This window comes from Oncorhynchus nerka, linkage group LG2 (assembly GCF_034236695.1).
Source record: "Oncorhynchus nerka isolate Pitt River linkage group LG2, Oner_Uvic_2.0, whole genome shotgun sequence".
In the NCBI taxonomy this organism is placed as follows: Eukaryota; Metazoa; Chordata; class Actinopteri; order Salmoniformes; family Salmonidae; genus Oncorhynchus; species Oncorhynchus nerka.
Window position 1 is genome coordinate 66,978,824 of NC_088397.1, and position 25,280 is coordinate 67,004,103.

General features: G+C 41.6%; 1 protein-coding gene across 1 annotated transcript; it reads left to right on the plus strand.

The window, feature by feature from the left end:
- The first annotated feature begins 1,749 nt into the window (after window positions 1–1,749).
- On the plus strand, window positions 1,750–20,644 carry LOC115145984 (metabotropic glutamate receptor 2-like). The gene is made up of 4 exons (XM_029687716.2): window positions 1,750–2,546; window positions 6,614–7,677; window positions 18,354–18,531; window positions 20,211–20,644. Exons 1-4 carry the CDS (start codon window positions 1,838–1,840, stop codon window positions 20,282–20,284), a joined length of 2,025 nt encoding a protein of 674 aa, XP_029543576.2. The 5' UTR covers window positions 1,750–1,837; the 3' UTR covers window positions 20,285–20,644.
- The last annotated feature ends 4,636 nt before the right edge of the window (window positions 20,645–25,280 follow it).

Genomic DNA, 25,280 nt, shown 5'->3' on the forward strand with positions numbered 1-25,280 from the left:
TTACTAGATTAATAAGAAGGAGAGTTCAAAACCTCTCTGGCTCCAGCTAAAGTCAGTGAGCATCTTCTACTGCACCACATCACTGGTCACTGACAAAACCTATTACAGCCAGAGAAAAATACAAAATATAAGGCTTTTTTGATTCTATGATGTATAACCCCCCTCTGTCTGTCTTTCTATGTGTATTTCTTGATAGCAAAATGGAATCTATAAATAATTTAAATCAGGGATGGGCAAATGGCGGCCATTTTTCAAGCCTACGGATCGCAGTCGGAACTCAGTCGGGGTCTGAACTTACTGTTGAGAGTTAGAATAACAGAATACACAATGTGCAATTTCTAAATGTTGTTGTGTATAAGCAGTTTTTCTCTTGTTATGTCAGTCACTAACCACATTTCCATTCAACGTTTTTACGTGAGAAGTCATACCATATCAACAAACATTATGACAGCTGTGATGGAAACAGGAAGTTTCAGTGCAAATTTATAAAAGCCGACAGACAATTTATTCGTTCCACATGGTGGGATCTTTTTGTGTCGGCAAAACTAATTCTACGAGAAATGGCAGTGGAAACGGTTTTATGTGCAAATATTTTGCTGTTTCCATCAGGCCTTTTGTGAAATGTTTTATCCAACGTACTTTACGCAAAAATGTTGTTTCATAGAAACCTGGTTAGAAACTCAAGTAGCCCATGTCAGCAAAAACATTTTAGATGGGTAAATTAGTCTAGCCAGCTATCTAAACTTGTAGTAGTCATGGTCGAATTACCGACTCGGATGTCCATATTCATTCTGTTAGTCACTCTTGCTCACACATCATTTTAAAACCTGCAAACATGTGTAGGATTGTATGAAATTAGTTTTTAGTTTTTAAAATATATTCTCCACCCCTGTGGCAAATTGTGTAGAATTGCAGCAAACTTACTTTGAAACTGCAACATTTTCTCTACGCCCCATTGCAAAATATGTAGAATTTGGGGGAAATTAGCCTTAAAATGTTTTTCTCGCAAGCCAATGAATCATCAGATATTGCATGGTTTTATTGGTGGATGTTGTCGACAGTGTGGTAGATGAGATATGACAGATCTGGGTTGTAGTCTATGTGGGCATCCTTGGAGCCCGTGGCAAGCCAAGGATGTTGTCAGACAATCAGCAGAAAGGAGAGTTGTGAAACACACTGCTAGGACCTCAGAGGGCGATGAGAGGCTGCAGATTGGAGTGAGACTGATTGTCCCTTTAGGCCAAACTGTTAGTGAGATTACTGTATTCTGTATCTGATGTGGCTCCTTTCACCACTTGAGTTATAAAGAAATGACCCACAAGCAAAATCTGTTTTGATTTAATAATATATCAGAACTCCCAATAATTCTTTCAGTGAATTGTTATACATGTATAACAGTTATAAGTACTATACTTTACCAGTACTATTACTAGGGTATAATGTCTAGGTACTGTAAAGACTTGGCACTATTCCATCTGGATCTCTGAAGCATTACAGATTGCATGAAATGTAAAGGTCATTTCCGATTTAGACAAATTATGTAGAGGTCATCTTGAACGCAGTCTTCGCTTACACGGGATCATTGCTTTTAAATTTAAATCAAGCAGTAACGCTGAACTTCCACAATACAGATCAAATAAAGCCCCTACAGTATTGTTTAAATCTTGATCATGCTCTCATTGTACCTCTCTCTCTTTCTCTCCAGGTGGCCAACCTCCTTCGTCTCTTCCAGATCCCTCAGATCAGCTACGCCTCCACCAGCGCCAAGCTCAGCGACAAGAGCCGCTATGACTACTTTGCCCGCACGGTGCCCCCTGACTTCTATCAGGCCAAGGCCATGGCAGAGATCCTGCGCTTCTTCAACTGGACCTATGTGTCAACTGTGGCATCGGAGGGCGACTACGGCGAGACGGGCATCGACGCCTTCCAGCAGGAGGCCCGCGCCCGCCAGATCTGTATCGCCACCTCAGCCAAGGTCAGCCGGTCGATGAACCGCTATAGCTATGACCAGGTGATCCATTCGCTGCGGCAGAAGTCCAATGCCAAGGTGGTCATTCTCTTCACACGCAGCGAGGACGCCCGGGAGCTGCTGGTGGCTGCCAACCGATTGAACGCGTCCTTCACCTGGGTGGCCAGCGATGGCTGGGGGGCGCAGGAGATCGTGGTGAGGGGCAGCGAGGCTGTGGCGGACGGGGCCTTTACCATCGAGCTGGCCTCCTACCCCATCCCCCAGTTTGCTGAGTACTTCACGGGCCTGAATCCCTACAACAACACACGTAACCCCTGGTTCAGGGAGTTCTGGGAGAATAGATTCCAATGTAGCCTCCATGACCTGGGCTGTGGGAAGCACTCTCTGCGGGACGGCCTGTTTGAGCAGGAGTCCAAGATCATGTTTGTGGTGAACGCTGTCTATGCCATGGCCCATGCCCTGCACAACATGAGGCAGTCGCTGTGCCCCAACTCCACCACCAAGATCTGTGACGCTCTGAAGCCAGGCAACGGCAAGAGGTTCTACAGGGAGTATATCCTGAAGACCAAGTTTGACGGTGAGTTTGACGATTGATGAGTATCTACATGACTATACATTATGTAACAGATGTGATCGTTAACATGCGCCTGCATGCGCCATCGCGCGCATGTTGATTTTATACCCCCACACCAGACATGATCAGGACACGCAGGTTGAAATATCAAAACAAACTCTGAACAAATTATATTAATTTGGAGACAGGTCAAAAAACATTAAACATTTATGGCAATTTAGCTTGGTGTTGCTAGCTAATTTGTCCTGGGATATAAACATTGGGTTGTTATTTTTATCTGAATTGCACAAGGTCCTCTACTCCGACAATTAATCCACAGAATAAATGGTAAACTGAATTCCTTTCGTCATCTCTCCTCCTTCCTCAGGCTTCTTTTTTACTTCTTTGGACTTTATAGGGCGGTTGGCAACCAACTTTACGGTGCATTACTACAACCGACTGGAGTGTGGACATCAGTTCATCTTTCAATCACCCACATGGGTATATGCTCCTAAAAACCAATGAGGAGATGGGAGAGGCCGGACTTGCAGCTCGTTGAGCATCACAAATAGAACCTATTTTAGCGCCTGGCCACGCAGAAGCTCGCACACGACGCGAACGGTGTGGTCAGCATGTAACTCTCTTGCGTTGTGTTTTTAATGAAAGGAATGCCAGCCAATGGTCCCAGTTGATCTGTGGTTTACTCTCTGACAATAGACACAAAGAAAACACATTAGATGTGCAGGACAGAAGTCTGTTGAAGGTTGTAGATTTGTCTACAACATGGAAACAACTGTGTATTAGCAGGGGCTAATGTGACCATTATATTTCGAGCATGCTAACTATCTCACTTGTACAGCAATCATACATACAAAAGCACATCACAGGAAGCCCCCAATATCTAACAGGTACCGTACACATATATACATATACAGTACCAGTCAAAAGTTGGAAACTTTCAAGGGTTTTTCTTTATTTTTTTTACTATTTTCTACATTGTAGAATAATAGTGAAGACATCAAAACTGTGATATTACACATGTAATCATGTAGTAACCAAGAAAGTGTTAAACAAATATATTTATATTTGAGATTCTTCAAAGTAGCCACCCTTTGCATTCCAGGTGAAGCTGGTTGAGAGAATGTCAAGAGTGTGGAAATCTGTCGTCAAGGCAAAAGGTATTTTCATTTGTTTAACACTCATGAGAGAAGTTTTCATCATAGTGCTTGATGGTTCTTGCGACTGCACTTGAAGAAACTTTCAAAGTTGTTGACATTTTCCAGATTGAGTGACCTTCATGTCTTAAAGCAATGATGGACTGTTGTTTCTCTTTTCTTATTTGAGCTATTCTTGCCATAATATGGACTTGGTGTCACGTCCTGACCTTAGTTCCCTTTTTATGTCTCCTTTTTAGTTTGGTCAGGGCGTGAGTTGGGGTGGGCATTCTATGTTTGTTCTGTGTGTTATAGTTCTATGTGTTTGGCCTGGTATGGTTCCCAATCAGAGGCAGCTGTCAATCGTTGTCTCTGATTGAGAACCATACTTAGGTAGCCTGTTCCCACCTGGTGTTTGTGGGTAGTTGTTTTCTGTGTCTGTGTTTTCACCATACAGAACTGTTTTGATTTTTATTTATTTCAATTCACTTGGTATTAAGTATTTTCGTGTTCTGGGTTAATAAATAATCATAGACACTTACCAAGCTACGTTTTGGTCCGGTCTTTCCTACTCCTCATCACACGAAGAAGAGGTTCGTTACACTTGGTCTTTTACCAAATATCTTCTGCGTACCATCGCTACCTTGTTACAACACAACTGATTGGCTCAAACGCATTAGGAAGGAATGAAATTCCACAAATGAGCTTTGAACAAGGCACACCTGTTAATTGAAATTCATTCCAGTCGACTACCTCATAAAGCTGATTGAGAGAATGCCAAGAGTGTGCAAAGCTGTTATCAAGGCAAAGGGTGGCTACTTTGAAGATTTTGATTTGTTTAACACCTTTTTTGGTAACTAAATGATTCCATATGTGTTATTTCATAGTTGTGATGTCTTCACTATTATTCTATAATGTAGAAAATAGTAAAAAATAAAGAAAAACCCTTGAATAAGTAGGTATGTCCAAACTTTTGATCGGTACTCTATAGGAAATGTACAAAGTGACCTCTGACACATTGTAAATATAATGCACTATTTCAGAACGTGACCTACCACTTGGATAGAATTATTGGACTGGGAAGAATTGATGTCCACAATTTCCCCCTATCTGCAAGCATGACCAGTGGCATAACACCTTGTTGATATGTAAATTCAACCAACCAGTAGGAATACATAAACATTGAATACATATTTCTGCATTGGCAGAAACCCTGTTAGATGTATACAGAGAAATTTGATTTTCTATCTCCTAAGAAGTGATTTTCCATGAGATTATTGCCAGAGAACAAATAGACCATATTCAACTGTATTTCTTTGTATTTGATTTTTGGTTGATGACTAAAGTCTCTTTCATCTATATAATTTAGTCTCTTATTAGTCTCTCGACACATAATGTTGAAAATGAACTACACTGCATGATATACTGCAATCATAATCTACCCATGAGTGCCCTACTTGCTGACAAATTTGATTACATAAATTTAGATCCATTGTATGAATTCCTACCATCCTACAGTAAGTGGGAACAGTCCAGGACTAATTCTAGTTGTTTTTATATTGCTGCTGAAGATAAGAGCTTGTAATGATTCAATTTGCAAAGAGGAAACCATTTCCAGCCTCACACGCTGAGGCTCATATTGTCATGCATCTCATCTGCCTGGAGTGTGTGGAGAGTGACTTGGCCTACAGCCTGAATATTACATATAGGAATCACATAAACACCCTCATCAGGGAACAACACTTTCAGTCAGGTGGTGACCAGAGATATTCAGAGTAACAGATCATTTCTGTAAACCTCTATAGCAGCAACACATCTGTACAACACAGATAACAACAACCCCACCAAGCCGAATGCTCTAACTACTAAACCGTTGACTGAGTAGCTGTGTCTCCAAGTCTTAAGGTAGGGATGCAGTAAAAGGTGGGAATATTTCCATGTATGAGTGATGGTGGGGGTGGGCGGGGGTTCAAAGTCCATGAGGGTTGCTTTAGCCAAGCTAACCATCTCAGCCGTCCATGGATTGTAGATGGATCCCCAGGGGAGCTTGCTGTCAGAAGACATCAGATTGTATTACAAGACTAGAATCGCCTGAAGTGTATGGACATCTTTGGGGAAATGGCAGTACAGCAGGGTCACAAATTATCCTTCATCCATTACAAAGCCCCATTTCCTCTAGTTCAAAAGAGACTAGATGATTCTCTATGGAGAATAATGGGGCTATTCAGCTGAGAATGGTTCTAAAAATCTCTAAACATCTCAACGGTCCAGGTGCAATTCTGTCATTTTGCTCTGTTTACTTTCTAGCTATGAATGCATTGGTATTTCTATCCATGTCTTGCAAATTGTTATACCATAGTTAAACATTAAGAATGTATTATTCCATAGTTAGACATTATGAATGGATTGATGTTAAGATAAATGTTCAATCTTTTTGACATGCTACCAAGTGATTGTATAGTAACTGTCTATTCCATGGTGTTGAATGAATCTGCTCTAAACCCATAGTTGTTGGCACCTGAATAGTAAAAAAAACAACTTTTAAACCTCTCTCTGAGGTTCTCATTCGAGTGCAATAAGCCTATGTCAAAGAAAACAGACTCAACCGTCTGGCTTCAATTATGTAAATGCTGGGTTTGCACCTGTGTCCCCGATGCATCAGCTACTGTTTAATCCCATGTGAAAGGAATGGAATGTCAGAGGGGAATGCAGAGAGGTGAAGTGATGAAGCAGATACAAGCTCATTCAATAAAAACATGTTGACTCCAAGACCCTGGATTCATTGTACACATTGTACACAATTCAAAATACGAATCTGAGTGAGTCAGAGTTCAGAGGGTTAATGATATATTGTATTGTCAAGGATAGACATTAATTTGTTTATTTCACTTTCAACCATCATAACATGACCATGGTCTTCTCTTTATCACTCTGCAGCTCCATTCCGTCCAGCAGACACAGAGAACATGGTGAGGTTCGATATCTTTGGAGACAGCTTAGGCCGCTACAACATCTTTCACTACCACAAAGAGGACGGACGCTACGTCTACCGTAAGGTGGGCTACTGGGCCCAGAATCTGACCCTTAACACCAGCCAGATCCCCTGGGAAGGTCATGCCGCACCCACCTCCCAATGCAGCGACCCCTGCAGGAAGAACGAGGTGAAGAGCATGCAGCCTGGAGATGTGTGCTGCTGGATCTGCATCCCCTGCCAGCCTTACCAGTACTTGAAGAACGAGTTCACCTGCGCCGACTGCAAGTTTAGCGAATGGCCCCTGTCCAACCTGACAGGCTGCTACAACCTACCAGAGGAGTACATCCGCTGGGAGGACGCCTGGGCTATAGGCCCTGTTACCATTTCCTGCCTGGGCATGATGTGTACACTCTTCATCATTGGCCTCTTCCTCAAGCACAACGACACCCCTGTGGTGAAGGCCAGCGGGCGGGAGCTATCCTACATCCTCCTGCTGGGTGTTCTGATGTGCTACAGCATGACCTTCATCTATATCTCCAAGCCCTCCATGGCTGTGTGTACCCTACGTCGACTAGGCCTGGGCACCTCCTTCGCTGTGTGCTACTCTGCGCTTCTCACCAAGACCAACCGCATCGCACGCATCTTCAGCGGGGTGAAGGACGGAGCCCAGCGGCCGAGGTTCATCAGTCCTGCCTCGCAGGTGGCCATTTGCGGGGGTCTGATCTCCTGCCAGCTGGTGGTGGTGGTGGTCTGGCTCCTGGTGGAGGCCCCGGGGGTCAGGAAGGAAGTGAACCCTGAGAGGAGGGACATAGTTACCCTCAAGTGCAACAGCAAGGACTCCAGTATGCTCATGTCCCTCAGCTACAACTGCATCCTCATCATCCTCTGCACTGTCTACGCCTTTAAGACCAGGAAGTGCCCCGAGAACTTCAACGAGGCCAAGTTCATTGGGTTCACCATGTACACCACCTGTATCATCTGGCTGGCCTTCCAGCCCATCTTCTATGTCACGGCCAGCGACTACAGGGTGAGTTATCAAATCACATAGACTTTGATATTCTGGTGTAAATAATAGGCAGACATCCTATGCCTTTGATTTTGTAAACAAAGTCACATGTTTTTGCTGTTTTTGAGTTTCACAGTACATCACTACTTTTCCAGAAATTAACAACACAACCTCAACACACTGCCTAACATACAGTGTATATATACAGTACTTTACAAACTGAGGTTGAAGACACATGAAACTGATCATTTGGTTGTTATTTCTACTTGTGTATTTCCTGTGTCCTTAAAGTCGTAAGTCAGGGGAGTTTGGCTCATTGAATCTTTTCTAAACAGATAACAAATCCCTTAGATTGCTTGTCTTTAACTCTGATAAAAGAAGCAGATCTCTTTTCATGTGACTGATAAATCTGTTCCAGAGTAGAACAAAGGCTCAGAGGTGATCATATCCCGGCGAAATCACGGGTTTAAATAGGTGGGATGGATTCATACTGAAAAAACACTTGACATTGGCTACTTAACATGACAATTAGCATAGAGCAAACCTCATTGTGTTATGATCATTTCATTTCCACATTACCATACCTACCATAAAACCTCAATTAAACGCAGTCTCAAATAGCCACCTTTCCCTTTTATTACATTTCAGCAAGTAAACGCCTGTTTCAAATAGTCACGGGGTCTAAATTAATTGTTCACGAGGTTACCATGGACACCACTCTGATATTCCCACGGTCATGTGCATAAATTTTTTTTCCTAGCAATGGCACCAACAAAAAGACAACACAACATCAAATAATGCTCTCCATGGTGGTGAAGAGTGAAATTGGGGGGTGTATGACAGGCAGCCTAGTCTTTGTAAGTCTGATGGATTTGTTAATATTATGTTTATACTGGTCATACCGGTCACAACAGTGTGGTAGTCTTTTCAACATTTTATAGAGAAAAATGCTGTGTACATTAAAGGGATACTTCCGGATTTTGGCAATGAAGTTTATGTCTCTGCGCTAGTTAGCATTAGCGTGCGAAACTACCTCGTCCTTCATACTAGATGCAGAGACATAAAAATAATATCCTCATTGCCAAAATCCTGATGTATCATTTTAAGGAAATACACACCTAACTCAAGGATAAGCCTGTCTCCAATAAGCGCTGGTTGTGTTCAATGATTTGAGCAGATAAATGCTATAAATATACGTTTTACGGTATTTATTGAAGATTGGTCAATGGATTTAGTAAATCAAATCAAATCAAATCAAAATCAAATCAAATTTTATTTGTCACATACACATGGTTAGCAGATGTTAATGCGAGTGTAGCGAAATGCTTGTGCTTCTAGTTCCGACAATGCAGTGATAACCAACAAGTAATCTAACTAACAATTCCAAAACTACTGTCTTATACACAGTGTAAGGGGATAAGGAATATGTACATAAGGATATATGAATGAGTGATGGTACAGAGCAGCATACAGTAGATGGTATCGAGTACAGTATATACATATGAGATGAGTATGTAGACAAAGTAAACAAAGTGGCATAGTTAAAGTGGCTAGTGACATAAGAATGCAGTCGATGATCTAGAGTACAGTATATACATATGCATATGAGATGAATAGTGTAGGGTAAGTAACATTATATAAGGTAGCATTGTTTGAAGTGGCTAGTGATATATTTACATCATTTCCCATCAATTCCCATTATTAAAGTGGCTGGAGTTGGGTCAGTGTCAATGACAGTGTGTTGGCAGCAGCCACTCAATGTTAGTGATTGCTGTTTAACAGTCTGATGGCCTTGAGATAGAAGCTGTTTTTCAGTCTCTCGGTCCCAGCTTTGATGCACCTGTACTGACCTCGCCTTCTGGATGATAGCGGGGTGAACAGGCAGTGGTTCGGGTGGTTGATGTCCTTGATGATCTTTATGGCCTTCCTGTAACATCGGGTGGTGTAGGTGTCCTGGAGGGCAGGTAGTTTGCCCCCGGTGATGCGTTGTGCAGACCTCACTACCCTCTGGAGAGCCTTACGGTTGAGGGCGGAGCAGTTGCCGTACCAGGCGGTGATACAGCCCGCCAGGATGCTCTCGATTGTGCATCTGTAGAAGTTTGTGAGTGCTTTTGGTGACAAGCCGAATTTCTTCAGCCTCCTGAGGTTGAAGAGGCGCTGCTGCGCCTTCTTCACGACGCTGTCAGTGTGAGTGGACCAATTCAGTTTGTCTGTGATGTGTATGCCGAGGAACTTAAAACTTGCTACCCTCTCCACTACTGATCCATCGATGTGGATAGGGGGGTGTTCCCTCTGCTGTTTCCTGAAGTCCACAATCATCTCCTTAGTTTTGTTGACGTTGAGTGTGAGGTTATTTTCCTGACACCACACTCCGAGGGCCCCCTAATGCATTACTAAAGTAATGCTCTCCAACATTATGTGCATACTTTATGTGTATACTGTACACAAGCTTGTGTGTGGAGTGTGTACAGCAGAGCCTACCAAAAAGCATAGCAGCTGGGTCATTCCATCAATAGAGGGCCTTTAGGGTATATAATTTGTTTTGCTTTTTAAAAATGTTTTTTTTCCTTTTTTACATTCGGTCATAAATTGCACATGTAAAGAAAAAACATGTTTTCCCATTCCAAGAGTAAAACAAATACATATATAGTAAATGTCAATGAAGTGCACATTAAAGTAGAAGGGTTGACGGTAACAGGTGTGACAATTTCACCTTAAATCCCTTTGCGACAGTGGGAATAGAGTGGTGAGGAGCAGGAAGAGTCATTCATTTTCTGGATTCAGGTTCACTCAAACATCATTTTAAGCTTTGTTTTACTTAATTATTTGTCATCTGATGTATTAGTTTCAGTCTCTGAATTGTTTAATCAAAATGTTTGCCGCCAGATCCTGATTTTTGGGTATAAAAATTCATATTTCTGTCCTGAATTAGCCTAGTGCGCATGTGCGCCCAGCTATATCCTGTCCCAAACTTGTTTGTCCTGGCTAAACGAACTGGCTAGCTGAACTATGCTAGTTTTGTCCACATTGCCAAACTTCATGGTTACTGCACCCTCTACTTCAAAACCTCTTTGCTAGTTAGTTATATAATCATATAACTAAGAATTTCTCTGGAAATAAACTTTTTTTTTTAATAGTCATGACTGGTTCGAGCTACAGTACAGTATGTGTTGTGTCGTAAGACAATGGTGGCGAAGGATATCATTGCTACTTAACGAAGATCCAAGTTCAGTTTTTACATCCACTGTGTTTAAACATCCACTGTCGTCATTGGCGTAGGGTTAGCTGGATGTTTCTGACTGGTCTTGGAACTGTGACAACGGGCAGCCTCTCCCCACTTGACTCGATGGGATAGGTAGAAATTTTGCCAACACAGCCAGCTATGTACACAGTCTTGTACCCTTCAACTGTTTTAAACTGACTATCGTATTTGTTGATTCAATCTGACTTTATTAGTATAATGAGTAATCCAAGAATGTCACAAGTTAATTGACATGAGAAAACTTGAGAAAATAGCAACTCTACAGAGGGCCAATTACTTCAATGAATGGCTAAATGACTTCTGGACACGAAGGGTCTGCAGAGCTCCTCCTCACCACTATATGGAAGTTTGTTGTGTGCAAGAGGGAGGGGCAAGTGAATGCAAGCTTCACATTTTTTATTGTTAAACACTAGAAAATGGCAAAAAGAGTAGAAGCAGCTCACCTGCTTTTACACTATGATTTGACTATTAGATGTTCAATGTTTCTATTGAAAAAATAAATTAAAAAGGAATAGTATGACCATATTAAAATGAGTGTTCAGTTCACATAACAAGGTTGACCTTAAAATGAGGGACAGACGTCAATTATTCACTAATCGCATGAAATAAATAAGAATCTGCATAATAAATAAGAATCTGCATTGTTGGGAAGGCCCCGTAAGTAATGATTTCACTGTTAGCCTACACCTGATGTTCACGAAGCATGTGACAAATACAATTTTATTTGAATTTTAAGAAATTACTTTCTCAAAGCAACCAAATAACTAAGACTTTACAATGATGGTGAAAATTGTGTGGTTCATATTAAAGGGCACAGGCTTTTAACTCCTGGAACGACCCAGATTGAAAAATCTTAGTGACCAAGTGACTGTTTAGTCCTGAACTTAGAGATCTGATGACATAGAGTTTCAGAGAGCTACTGAACTCTGTGGTATTTTTCCCCCTCTGGGATACCAGTGTGGACTGGGGGAGAGAGAGAGAGAGAAAGAGAGAGAGAGAGAGGGAGGTCCCCTGGTGCACCTACCTCTGCAGACACAGATGGACAGGCTGGAGAGTATGAGGTCTGGATGGGGGACAGAACGTAGCTGTGTGTCCCCGTGCGGAGTAGAGTGTGAAAGATCTGGACGTTGAGTCCCAGCTGTGTCCCGTGCGCTGGGATTACTGTGTGTCTCCAAGGGCTTCAAAGGGACCCTCCCTCATGGCCCCTAGGCAGGAGGGGAGAGAAGGGGGCACGGACAGAACAGATCAACACAGCTCTAATCTGACCGCTCTGATTATCTCTGAACTGGAACAAAGACTCATGTGATTTGTGTATTGTCTTCAATGAGGCAAATATAACTGGACTGTGTTCCATCTGCTACAATCTTACTCAGAGATGGCTGTCCTCCTACCCTTTGATTTCAGAAAAGTCTGGTTGAATAATCAAACAAGAATTTGCACGTTATCCATTAAATGTTTAAGGAAACAAATTTTGGTCTACTGAGGCATGAATTACAAACATGATTACCACATTAAATATTAAAGATGTCCTCCCTGAAGGGGAAAAGCAAATTAACAAGGTGATTAAACATAATTGATATCCAAAGGCAAAGAGTGCCCTTCAAACTGGGCATAGACATCAGTTCAATGTCTAGTTTTGATTTACATTTGGTTGTTGTCAACTAACGTGAATTCAACGTGAAATCAACAAAACATTTCACCATGTCATTGGATTTAGGTTAAGTTGGGTAAAAAAAAGTAAAAAATTGTCCTTTATAAATATCAGGTATACGGTATCTTTAGGTTTTATTGGTGACATTTATTTCATATATTTCATATACTCATACATACTCATATACTCTAGGGGAGAATGGGTTAAGTTGAGACGTCTCTTTTTTTACATTCAGCATCACTACGTCAAGGAAATATAGTATTCTTTCTAACAAAGAGATCTACATATACAGTATTTCAGGATGTTGTGTATCCCTGGATTTTTTTAAACAGAATTAATGTAAACTTAACAGTTTTGAAAACATAGCTTGTCCATAAAAAAGTGGTTATTTCCACAACTTACCCTGGTATGGGGTAAGTTGAGCAGCAGGACAAGGCAAATTGAGCCGCCTTTGCGTAAGTGCGTGACGGTGTTCTGTGACAGTGGGGGATGGTGCTGGTAGGTCAAAGTTTAATTCATGGAATGGTGGTGTGGTATATTGTACATCTTAAATGTATGCCTACACTCTTTGAAAAAAGGCTCTAAAAGGGTTATTTGCAGAGGGATAGGGTTCTACCAAGAACCGTTTTGATCAAGGGTTTTTTGTAAGTCAAAGGGCTCTTCCTAGAACCTTTAACACCCCAAGAACTGTTTTTGGCAGAAAGGGTTATTTGATGAGTCTTTGGAATGCAAGAAGGGGTCTACATAGAACAATATATCATATTGTCCAGCATGCTCTATTGGAGGGAGACTTTCAGAGTTGTTTGTTTTACTGTAATATCTGTGTTTTTGCATGTATAGTATATTGATGCCACACAAAGATACAGTAAATAATATACCGTTTTCTAAACTAATCCAGTCTATTAGTAATAGGATTTATTGCACCCGTTACTGAGATGTTTGTTCCAGTTTAGATGATTGAGGTAGTCTCAGTATTCAATCTGCTCTACCTTGGCAATCATTTTGAATGCAGGTTGTGGGTGATTAACAATTCTACTTGTTGGATATCCTAACTCTGGCTGGATTCCAATCAGAATTACAGTCACTTTGAAAGCCAGCATAATGTGACTTGCCGGCCTGATGTGGCCTGTAATCCAGGAGATTCCTAATACCACTGTGTCACAGGAGGTTTGTGGCAAGTTAATTGGGGATTATTACGAGCCTTCCTCCCCTCAGCAGCCTCCACTGCACTGTGTTAGGGTATAACTAGGCCCTCAAAGAAAGGCCTTATGATTTATGTAATGTATTGTCATAAATATTTAAATGTTAAAGGCTAATAAGGCTGGTGTGTTCTACCCGTTCATAGAAGATTCTAGGAAGAACCCACCAAAAATAAAATGGTTCTCGTTAGATACCCTTCAGACGGTTCTAGAAAGTACATTCAGATTGATAAAATGGTTCTTGGTAGAACCCTTCATAGAGGGTTCTTAGGGGTTCTTTGAAGAACCTCTGCAAAGGGTTCTACCCAGCACCAAAAAGGGTTCCCCTATGGGGACAAACCAAAGAACCCTATACGGTTCTACTTAGCACCTTTTTTCCTAAGTGTGTACTTTCAGATCTCGATCTTTCTGTTCAATATCCCTCACCCTTCCTTTTCTTGACCAGATCGCTGGGACCGGGATGTTGTATCAATGTGCTGATTCGTGGGCAAGTTCTCTGCATTTAAGGCTACTAAGCCCATAAAACTGGTCCGTGAAATGTTTTGATATGTTTAGCAAGCTCAGACTCCATGACATCAGATAAGACCTTGTGTGCCTCTGCTACTCTATTATAGCCTCTCTTTCACACAGGTACGTGTTTGTTTTGTTTTTTGTCAATGTACCTCTTCAGTGTCATTCAGTCATTTTTTTTCTCCCTTGCTGTTGCTCGAATGGACATCCCTTCTCTCACTTCCTTAGCTGCTCTCTCAAGGACCTCAAGAGGGGCTAGACCCTTGCTTGTTCTACTTTTTTATACATTAGGCATGATTGTGTCTGCTCTGTAATGTAAAAAAAAGCACAATCTTGACTTCATATGCATGACATATTGCAAAAATACCATAATATAAATAAAACTGACAGAATTGAATCAGAATGTACAAGGGGTATGGTGGCCATTGGCTCAACTTATCCCATGGCCATTGGCTCAACTTACCCCAAGGCCAAAATGTACACTATATTAGCCCAAAGCCGACACAGCTACAAGGATGCAGCTTCATCATGCTAGGTTTAGGACCTCATATTGTAGCTTATAGAGACCCCAACTGATGTATAAAACAATCTTAAAATGTTCTACTTTCATTTAGATACAAGCATCATGAAACCTATAACACAATACATTAATTTGGCTTTGTGAAAATCCGTTTTTTGGACCTAACTAACTTTTTCCATGTGATTTATTCCTTCACAGATTCCATGAGACGATGACATCTTCCTAAATATTTGGTCACGTGATTCATTTTGTGCACATGGTTTCCTTTCCTTTAGAAAGTATTCCCACCTGATTTCTTTTTCCACATTTTGTTGATTTACAGCCTGAGTTGAACATTGATTAAATTAAATGTGGAAAGAGAGTATTTGTATTAATAAAAAATAAAAAAGTAATTTTGAGTCAATAAGTATTCAACACCTTTGCTATGGCAAGCCTAAATAAGTTCAGGGATAAAAATGTGCTTAAGAAGTCACATAATAATTTGCATGGACTCACTCTGTGTGCAGTAATATTGTTTACAATGATTTTTGAATTACTACCTCATCTCTGTGCCCCACACATACAATTATCTGGAAGGTCCCTCAGTCAACCACCAAAACCAGGGAGGTTTTCCAATGCCTTGCAAAGAGGGGCACTATTGGTAGATAAAACAATACAATTAAAATAAACATTTAATATTCCCTTTGAGCATGATGAAGTTATTAATTACACTTTGGATGGTGTATCAATATACCCAGTCACAATCCTGATTCAACTAATCATTAAGCCCTCAATGAATTGAATGAGGTGTGTTTGTCCAGGGCTACAACAAAAATGTGTACTGTTGGGGATACGCAAGGTCCAGGATTGTGAAACACTGATATGGGATGTAGCGACATCAGTGCAAAAGAAGATGCAGTGAAGAAAATGAACTGAAAGAATAAATGAAGAATGAGTAGTCCTCAATGCTGTTTTTTGGTCTATCCGGTACCGCCTCCACGCACCAGCCCTCCGGTGGCAGCCCCCCGCACCAGGCTGTCTCTCCATCTCCTCCCTACAGGTGTTCCCGCCTGTCCAGTGCTGCCAGAGTCTTCCTCCTGCCCAGCGCTGCCAGAGTCTTCCTCCTGCCCAGAGCTGCCAGAGTCTCCCGTCTGTCCTGAGCTGCCAGAGTCTCCCGTCTGTCTTGAGCTGCCAGAGTCTCCCGTCTGTCTTGAGCTGCCAGAGTCTCCCGTCTGTCCTGAGCTGCCAGAGTCTCCCGTCTGTCCTGAGCTTCCAGAGTCGCCCGTCTGTCCTGAGCTTCCAGAGTCGCCCGTCAGTCAGGAGCTGCCAGAGCCGTCCGTCAGCCAGGAGCTGCCGGAATCATCCGTCACTCCAGCTCTGTCGGAGTCACCCTTCACGCTGGAGCTGCCAGAGTCTCCCGCCACTCCGGTGCTGCCGGAGTCGCCCTTCACTCCGGAGCTGCCGGAATCTCTCGTCTGTCCGGTGCTGCCGGAATCTCCCGTCCATTCGGGACCCGGGGCTAGGGTCCCCAGTCCGAGGTCGGCGGCGAGGGTCGCCGCTCTAAAGAGGCCACGGAGGCAGGTGAAGAGGCGGACAAAAACTATGGTGGAGTGGTGTCCACGTCCCGCACCAGAGCCGCCGCCACGGACATACGCCCACCCAGACCCTCCCCTATAGGTTCAGGTTTTGCGGCCGGAGTCCACACCTTTGGGGGGGGGGGGTACTGTCACGTTCTGACCTTAGTTCCTTTGTTTTGTTTTTGTTTTAGTATGGTCAGGGCGTGAGTTGGGGTGGGCAGTCTATGTTCCTTTTTTCTATAATTTGGGATTCTGTGTTTGGCCTGGTATGGTTCTCAATCAGAGGCAGATGTCAATCATTGTCCCTGATTGAGAACCATACTTAGGTAGCCTGGTTTCAATTTGAGTTGTGGGTGGTTGTTTCCTGTGTCTGTGTGTTCCACACAGAACTGTTTTCGGTTTATTATTTCACTTTGTTATTTTTGTATTTAGTCGTGTTCAGTTTGTTCTATTAAATAGGGACACTTACCACGCTGCGCATTGGTCCTCCTCTCTTCCTTCATACGACGACCGTTACAGAAGAATAGGAAGTTTACTCTTTGCCTGGTCCAGTCAGTGTGCCCCCTTCGCAAATTACCCCTGACAGACCTTTATATAAATAATTGTAAACAAATCTGAAGGGGCACGTTCCCTTGTGCCCCCTATGGGCATGATGCCTCTGCACATTCTCTCCTACAAGCCAAAAGAAGCCCTAAAAAAATCATGTTGTACTTTCCCCTTCTGAAAATATATATTCAGGCTGAAAATGTAGAATGATCTCACTCTCCTTTGTGGAATAACACACCTGAATATACGTAGAGTAGGGCTTCCACAGGCTACACAGCATTTTTAAAACAGTTTTATCGAGAGTACTTACAAAAATCTTTGTCAGTTTTCATAATGAACAACTGAATCACACACAAACCGTGAGAGGAGGCTAGGAAGATCCAGAGTTGCCATGCTCTGCATCCTAAATTCATCCCTCTTGGAAAACAGTTTGTCTTACTGAGAAGGCAGATTCCCAGCTCTCTGTTGTTCCTAACACACATCTTTCCATTATTAAAATCAATTAGAAGCTTATGATTATGCAGAAGGCTACGCTGCCCACATTGCAGTGTTATTAAGACTATTCCTGAATACAAAATGTAGAACATAGCACCTGTGCACTCTGATGATACTACATGAGGTTGACATCAGTTTTTTATCCCAGCTTTTAGTTATTTTATGAACCAGATTAAAAAAGATGGAGAAATGATTTAACATAATGTACAGCAGCCTACATGTGACAGACAGTATTCAGCTCAACAAAGGGACTGCCAGAAGTAGAGGCTGTCGACAATTCAATATTTATTTCTAGTGCATTTCACATTGGACTCGCTACACAACTCAAAGATTCACTTGTGTCATGTTATGGTGAATTTGCATTCTCTGTAGCCTACTGTCAGTGTCAGCAGTGAGTGAAGGACCACAGCACAGCTTGAACGTCGTGTCCACTGCTAAGTGCTCTCTGCCTGCCAGCCCAACTCATTCTAATGCTGATATTAGTATTCAGGGAGACATGGACATACACCTGCTGAGCCTGGGAAGTGTGTGAGATGGCAGGCTGGCAAGATGTACCCAACACCCACTCACCATGCACCACTACCTATAGGCTGCACAATAACTAAACTGGCATCTCGGAAGAGACAAAGACAAATCTGGGCTGGATATAAAAGGACTATCTGATGACACACAACTGCATGTGGGCGGACGGAAGGGAGGAGGGGAGGTGGAGGGGGGCTTAAGTGAGGGACTGACAGGCAAACAAACAGCTCACTCACACCACTCTCCTCTCAGATGGTGCTGGCAGCACTACACAATCAGACAGGGAACCTTCTATTTCCTGAGGTTGTCCGGCTACTGTTAGCTTTTTGACATTTCTCAGTCTCTATGCTGTATTGTGTTCCATAATATGGCTTTATCAGATGAGTAATCCCTGTCTCTGGTCCCGTCCTCTCCCTCTCTCCCTCTCCCCCTTCAGGTGCAGACCACCACCATGTGTATCTCTGTCAGTCTGAGTGGCTCGGTGGTGCTGGGCTGCCTCTTTGCCCCTAAGACCCACGTCATCCTGTTCCAGCCCCAGAAGAATGTCACCTCTCTCAGGGTGGCCACTACCCGCTTCAGCGTCACCACCGGCCCCGGATCCAGCTTCTCTCAAGGTACAAGCCGGCAGGCAAACATAACCTTCATCATCTATCATTATTATCATCATCATCATCCTTATTATTACCATCATGGTCGTTAAAAAGTAATTTTACAGTACCATTGTTCATCATTGAGATATTTCAACATATTACATTATAAAGTGCCTTCAGAAAGTATTCACAAATCACCACCCCTTGACTTTTTCCACATTTTGTTGATTTACAGCCTGCATTTAAAATGTATTAAATTGAAAATGTGGATCACTGGCCTACACACAATACCCCATAATGTCAAAGTAGAGTTATGTTTTTAGAAATGTTTACAAATTAATTAAAATGAAAAGCTAAAATGTCTTCAGTCAATAAGTATTCAACCCCTTTGTTATGGCCTAAATAAGTTCAGGAATAAAACATTTCTTAACAGGTCACATAATAAGTTGCATGGACTCACTCTGTTTGCAATAAGTGTTTAACATAATTTTTTTTATGACTACCTCATCTCCGTACACCACACATATAATTATCTGTAAGGTGCCTCAGTCGAATGGTGAATTTCAAACACAGATTCAACCACAAAGACCAAGGGCACCTAATAAAAAGAGCTAACATTGAATATCCCTTTGAGCATGGTGAAGTTACTAATTACACTTTGGATGGTGTATCAATATACCCAGTCACCACAAAGATACAGGCATCCTTCTTAACTCAGTTGCCAGAGAGGGAGGAAACCGCTCAGGGACTTCACCATGAGGCCAATGGTGACTTTAAAACAGTTACTGAGTTAGCTGTGATAGGACAAAACTGAGGATGGATCAACAACATTGTAGTTGATCCACAATACAAACCTAAATGACAGAGTGAAAAGAAGTAAGCTTGTACAGAATTAAAATATTCCAAAACATGCTGTTTGCAATAAGGCACTAAAGTAAAACGGCAAAATATGTGGCAAAGAAATTAACTTTATGTCCTGAATACAAAGCATTGTCTTTCAGGCAAATCCAACAAATCACATCACTGAGTACCACTCTTCATATTTTCAAGCATGGTGATGGCTGCATCATGTTATGGCTATGCTTGTCATCAGCAAGGAATAGGGAGTTTTATAGGATAAAAAAACGGAAAAGAGCTAAGCACAGGCAAAATCCTAGAGGAAAACCTGGTTCAGTCTGCTGTTCAACACTGGGAGACAAATCCAGGTTTCAGCAGGACAATAATCTAAAGCAGAAGGCCAAATATACATTGGAGTTGCTTACCAAGACGTCATTGAATGTTCCTGAGTGGCAAAGCTCTTAGAGATTTACCCAGAAAGACTCACTGCTGTAATCGCTGCCAAAGGTGAATACTTACGTTAATGAGATATTTCTGTATTTCATTTTCAATACATTTGCCAAAATAAAAAAAATAAAAAAGTATTTTCACTTTGTCATTATGGGGTACTATCTGTAGATAGGTGAGAAGAAAACTAGATTTAATCCATTTTGAATTCAGGCTGTAACACAAGTCAAGGGGTATGAATACTTTCTGAAGGCGCATCACTTCACTACACCCCTGTGTTGTGTTGACAGACCAAACATTAGAATGAGGTGCTGTTTTCCCCTCCACTGCTCTCAACTTCTTCTCTAACCTCTAATCTGACTCAGTGAATTGTAATCTGATGATGTTGTTGTTGAAAATGGACTGTTCTCTTTCTAAAGCTTCAGCCTCCAATATTGTGCCAACGGTGTGTAACGGGCGAGAAGTGGTGGACTCCACGACTTCCTCCTTGTGAAGACTGACTGACTGAGCCTCATGTTCCTCTGCTGACAAACATTGTATACAGAGTTCTATAACCACTAGTCCAGAATCAGCTGTTTCAGATATTAAAGAGGTCACACAGAAGATTGTCCTGATTTTGTTGTCCTCTAAGTGCTGTGAGTACAATGTCCCGATTCTGTTTCCATTCTATGACTAGTAGCGATTTTAAAAAGAGATGCCAATAAAGATTCCGTATCATAGCCCTTCTTTTTATTGAAGATTTTACTGGAGACATGGAGTAAATTATGGTAAATTTGTTAAATGTAATATATACAAGATGTTTTTAATGTAGATTTTGGTGAACCGGTTTGTGCTTTCTTGTAATTTATGTAAATAAAAGGTGTTTTTTACTCATATGAAAACTACATATGGGTTGACTATTCTATAACTCTCATACACAGGCTGTCTGACTGAAACGAAATGGGTTGTAAAGTTAAACTGTCACTCAATCAAAAGACACATTACGTAACACAGAGACAACAAGGAGGACATCGAACTCTAGTCTGTAGAGGCAGAAATATATAATGTTGGATGTAAACCTGTTCCCATACTTGTGCTACCACTTCTCTTCAATCCCACAGAGCATTTGGGGAAAGGGGAATTAAACCCTAGTCTATGTCCACGCTCCCGTGGTAATCAAATTAATAAAAGAATCCCCATAAAAATCTGTCAGGTTAAGCTAGAGATATCTGTTTGTGTTCTACACCTGTTATACTTGGCGCATGTGACTAATAACATTTAATTTTATTTTCATTAGATCTTCTCAATCCTCCGCATCCGCGGATGTCGCACTTCCACATCTGCAGTGAAAGGTGACAGAGCTAGAGCGGTGTTTGTCAGACCATGAGACATCCTGAAAAATGGTCTTCTCACAAAATCATCTGTAGCTTCCGAACGATTTGGCCAACAAATATGCTGACCTCTACATGGAAAGGTGTGACTCTGACAAACTATAGAATACCGACAGGCCTGTTTTGCTCTAGGACTGCCACAGGCTTCACAAGACTCATCTGAATGTCCCCCGGTACCAGTTGAAAAAATGAATGGAAGTATATATGGAGACTGTTTAGTGCCCAAATAACGTGTTAAATACATCTTTAAAAAAACACACACAAAAAAAAACATGTTTATCTTTATTATATCTCTCAGATAAAGGATAGACACTTCAGAACAAACTTCCTTTAGATTTTTTGGGGGGGACTATCGGTTGTTCCATGTAGTGAATCTGTTGTTCAATGCATTTGTTTATCCTAATAGCAGTAAGGCCCACATTTTTATTTTCATAAAATAATGTTTTAATATATATATTTTTATACTTCTGGGGGTCTTAAATCAAATAGCAAAATGATCCTTGGTATAACCTTCTGAAAACAATTCCATATATCTTAGTAGAACCTCACCACCCTGGCTTAGACTGCTGTAATGGGTTAACTTCATTATATTTAATTACAGAATTCCATCCCCATGGAGCCTCACCATGAGTAACCCTCAGATACACCTACAAGAACTTCAGACTCAACAAACTACATCAACAGTTGTAATTTTCAGTTATTTAACAGGGTGGCATTTTCACGAGGCCTGATGTGACTACCATGGCCACATCTCAGGAACTTATTACTGATAAGAATATGCCAGCAGCTTAAAAAAATGCAATTTTCAACCAGACAAAGCTTGCTTTAATGAATTTATTGAAGAATCACAGTGGCGTACCTTGACCCACTGCAAACTGCCACCGAATGAGACGCTTCAACTCTTGAATGCTCTAACATTCTAACTCGAAACTCTAACATCCGGAGGAATAATGCTAATCATTTTGAGACAGTACGAGAAGCATAAGCAAATATTACTGTGACTAAAAAATGTATCATACAATCCCTCTCCAAAATACTATTTTATTAGCTTGTGCAATTCCTTGTGCAATTCCTCACTTCAGTTATGTTGGTGAGTGAAATCAGAAAGATTACAAATATTTGTCTATTTAATTCACCATCTGCCATGTCTGCAGACCAAACAGACTCAGTGAAAATTAGCCCAAGCATCTACATGAGTTAATATGAGAGAAAATCCTCTTCGGGTGCCTTTGGAATACACTAAACGTATGTTGTACAGAGGAAGAGTCTAAAGAGGCACTGGGAAGATCTCAAATACATTCTCCTCGCGTCCTCTCTCCTCGTCTCCTTCTCAAAACCCATTGGATGAGAAAGCCAGAGGTCCCGCCTCTCTGGACTTCTCCTCCAATGAGTTTTGAGAAGGAGATGAGGAGAGTTGACTCGATAAGTATGCAATTGAGATTTTCCCCATGAGACAGATTCTTCTCAGAAAGATGGACCAAATCCCTGATTCAATACTGCCATCTTAAGTGCATGAGGTGAACTTTCTCCATGATTGCAAAATCCAGCTGGTACACTGGATCATTTGGTGATACACCTTTTTCACCATCTAAAGACAGTATAGTACAGTAAGATCTACTATATCTACATGATTGTCATCACTAAATACAATTTTAATTTGAGCAATATATACCTTTAACTTGTACACTCCCAGACAGTAGGCCCACATAATGTACATTCCTTAATAGAAGTATCAATGCTCACTCATACCTACAGTATACCCTTCCCACATAAATAACAGATGATTAACACAATCTAATGTGCCCCAGATGAGGCCACGTGTTGTAATGGCCAGGGACATGGCACTATATATGTTCAACACAGACCATGAGCACTCCATTGTGGCCTAATATGACAGCCTATGTTATTATTCATAAAAGTTATAAATCTTGTCCCTCCTTGATGACATCATCATTTTTCATTAACCTAATAAAAATGATGAGTAGTGCAAATTGGCGCCTCACGAGACTAATCCATTCCTGACACCAGTGGCAATTTTTTATTTGACACACTCAAGTCATTCATTGTTGGAGTAATAGAGTGTAGCCAGGCCTTCCACTGAGACATATGGATGGGACTGAGGCCCATACCTCTATCCCTCTACTACCATGCCAGTTTCCCTCAAACATTCACAACATGAAACAGGTTTTTCTAAGCACCAATGTAGCGTTTGTTGTCAGTTCGAACCCCTGAACTGCCTGTGGGGGAATCTGATCCAGGTTCAATATCCCTGTATACTACTTACCGCCGTTGTGCAAGGCACTTGCCAAAGCCCCTGTGCTGCTCCCAGCCTGTGATGTTGTGTGCCAGGTTGTGTAGGGTGATAGCAAAAAAAGTATAATATCAGTGCAAATGTATTGTAGTAGTAATGTGGGGGCAATAGTATGGCATTGGTTGAAGTGCAATGTTCAAATCATATCTCCCTAGCATCATATCTAAGCCAATATGACACCAATGTCAATTAGCAAATCAACTTGATTGGAGGTACACAACACACTCCCCGCCTCTCGTCATGAGCCGTCCAACCATTACCGAGAACCACATAGCAGATTTTTAACAGGGTAGTTAGCATTATGAAAAAAATACTATTTATTGCACCGACCTACAGAGCCTTCAGAAATGATTCACACCCCTTTTGTTGTGTTACAACCTGAATTTAAAATGGGTCATTTTAGATTTTGTGTCACTGATCTACACACAATACCCCAGTGGAATTTAGTATTCAACCCCTTTGTTATGGTAAGCCTAAATACGTTCAGGAGTAACACTGTGCTTAACAAGTCACATAATAAGTTGCATGGACTAATTTTGTGTTCAATATTAGTGTTAAACATGATTTTTTAATGCCTACCCCATCTCTGTACCTCACACATACAATTATCTGTAAGGTTCCTCAATCGAGTAATGCATTTCAAGCACAGATTCGAGCACAAAGACCAGGGAGGTTTTCCATTGCCTTGCAAAGGACACCGATTAGTAAGGACACGCTGGCAGGGTGGTGGATTGTGTTCCCTGAAATGCGTACACCAGCTGATGGTGGGGCCCTCTCTATGCACTTGTTTATCTTCTGATCCCACTGGAACATCTAGTTCCTCCACTGAGCGATATCAGAGAAGACCACGGTTGTCCCGGAAACATTTGGATGACCACCCCTAAATCCATGCATCTGCAGCACCTGTGACATCCCCTTGGTGTATCCCAAGTCCATTCCACCAAGGTGGATGACTGCAATGTCAGGGGGAGAAGTAGCACAGGCCCTCTGTTGGCGTAGAACACAGAGCAGAGCCTTGCTCTCCCAGCCACCTAATGTGACAGTCAAGAAAGTATGTAAATAGTTCATGGGTAGGCTACATGTTTATTATTTGTGTATGTTCCCGGAAGCTTGCTATATGGTTTATGGTGGCAATTAGACAAAGTTTAATGTTTGTGGACAAATCCCCTCAAGTTAATAGTGGTTATTTAAACAACTCTGAACCATGGATTACAGTTTTTCCCAGAACATGGGTTACTTTCAGGGTTAGGAACCAACTGACTATAAGATGTCAAAAAAGTAATTGAATTTACAAATCAATCATTGCAAATAGGGCACTAATGGTCAAGGATTTCTTAGTAAACTGAATCTCATAAGCTTTTCACAAAGTAATTTACATCCCCAAACCCAACCCCTAACTGTTCTTTGTGCTCTTTATCTTATATTTGTTACTTATCCCCCTCAGATGCTGTCACTAAGCGCTGCCAGAGTGCAACAAAGGGACATGTGAGAACAGCTTACATCAGTAAAATGGCTGAATTGACAAGCGATGAGAGAAAAAAATCTAATGAATAGGATTAAATTAAATTGTTTGTTTTGTGTCGTTTGTTCTGTTTTATTACCATGACTACAAGTACAACTGAAATAATGCTCCGATAACATATATGTTAACACATATTATAAACACGTATTATGACATAAGGGACACCTGCTCTTCGAACATCTCATTCCAAAATCATGGGCATTAACATGTAGTTGGTCCCCCCCATTGCTGCTATAATAGCCTCCACTCTTCGGGGAAGGCTTTCCACTAGATGTAAGAACATTGC

Coding starts and splice junctions, on each gene's coding strand:
- LOC115145984 (XM_029687716.2), top strand. CDS start 1,838: ATGGCAGAGATCCTGCGCTTCTTCAACTGGACCTATGTGTCAACTGTG. Junction 2,547..6,613: donor CCTGAAGACCAAGTTTGACG/GTGAGTTTGACG, acceptor ATCACTCTGCAG/CTCCATTCCGTCCAGCAGAC. Junction 7,678..18,353: donor TCACGGCCAGCGACTACAGG/GTGAGTTATCAA, acceptor CTCCCCCTTCAG/GTGCAGACCACCACCATGTG.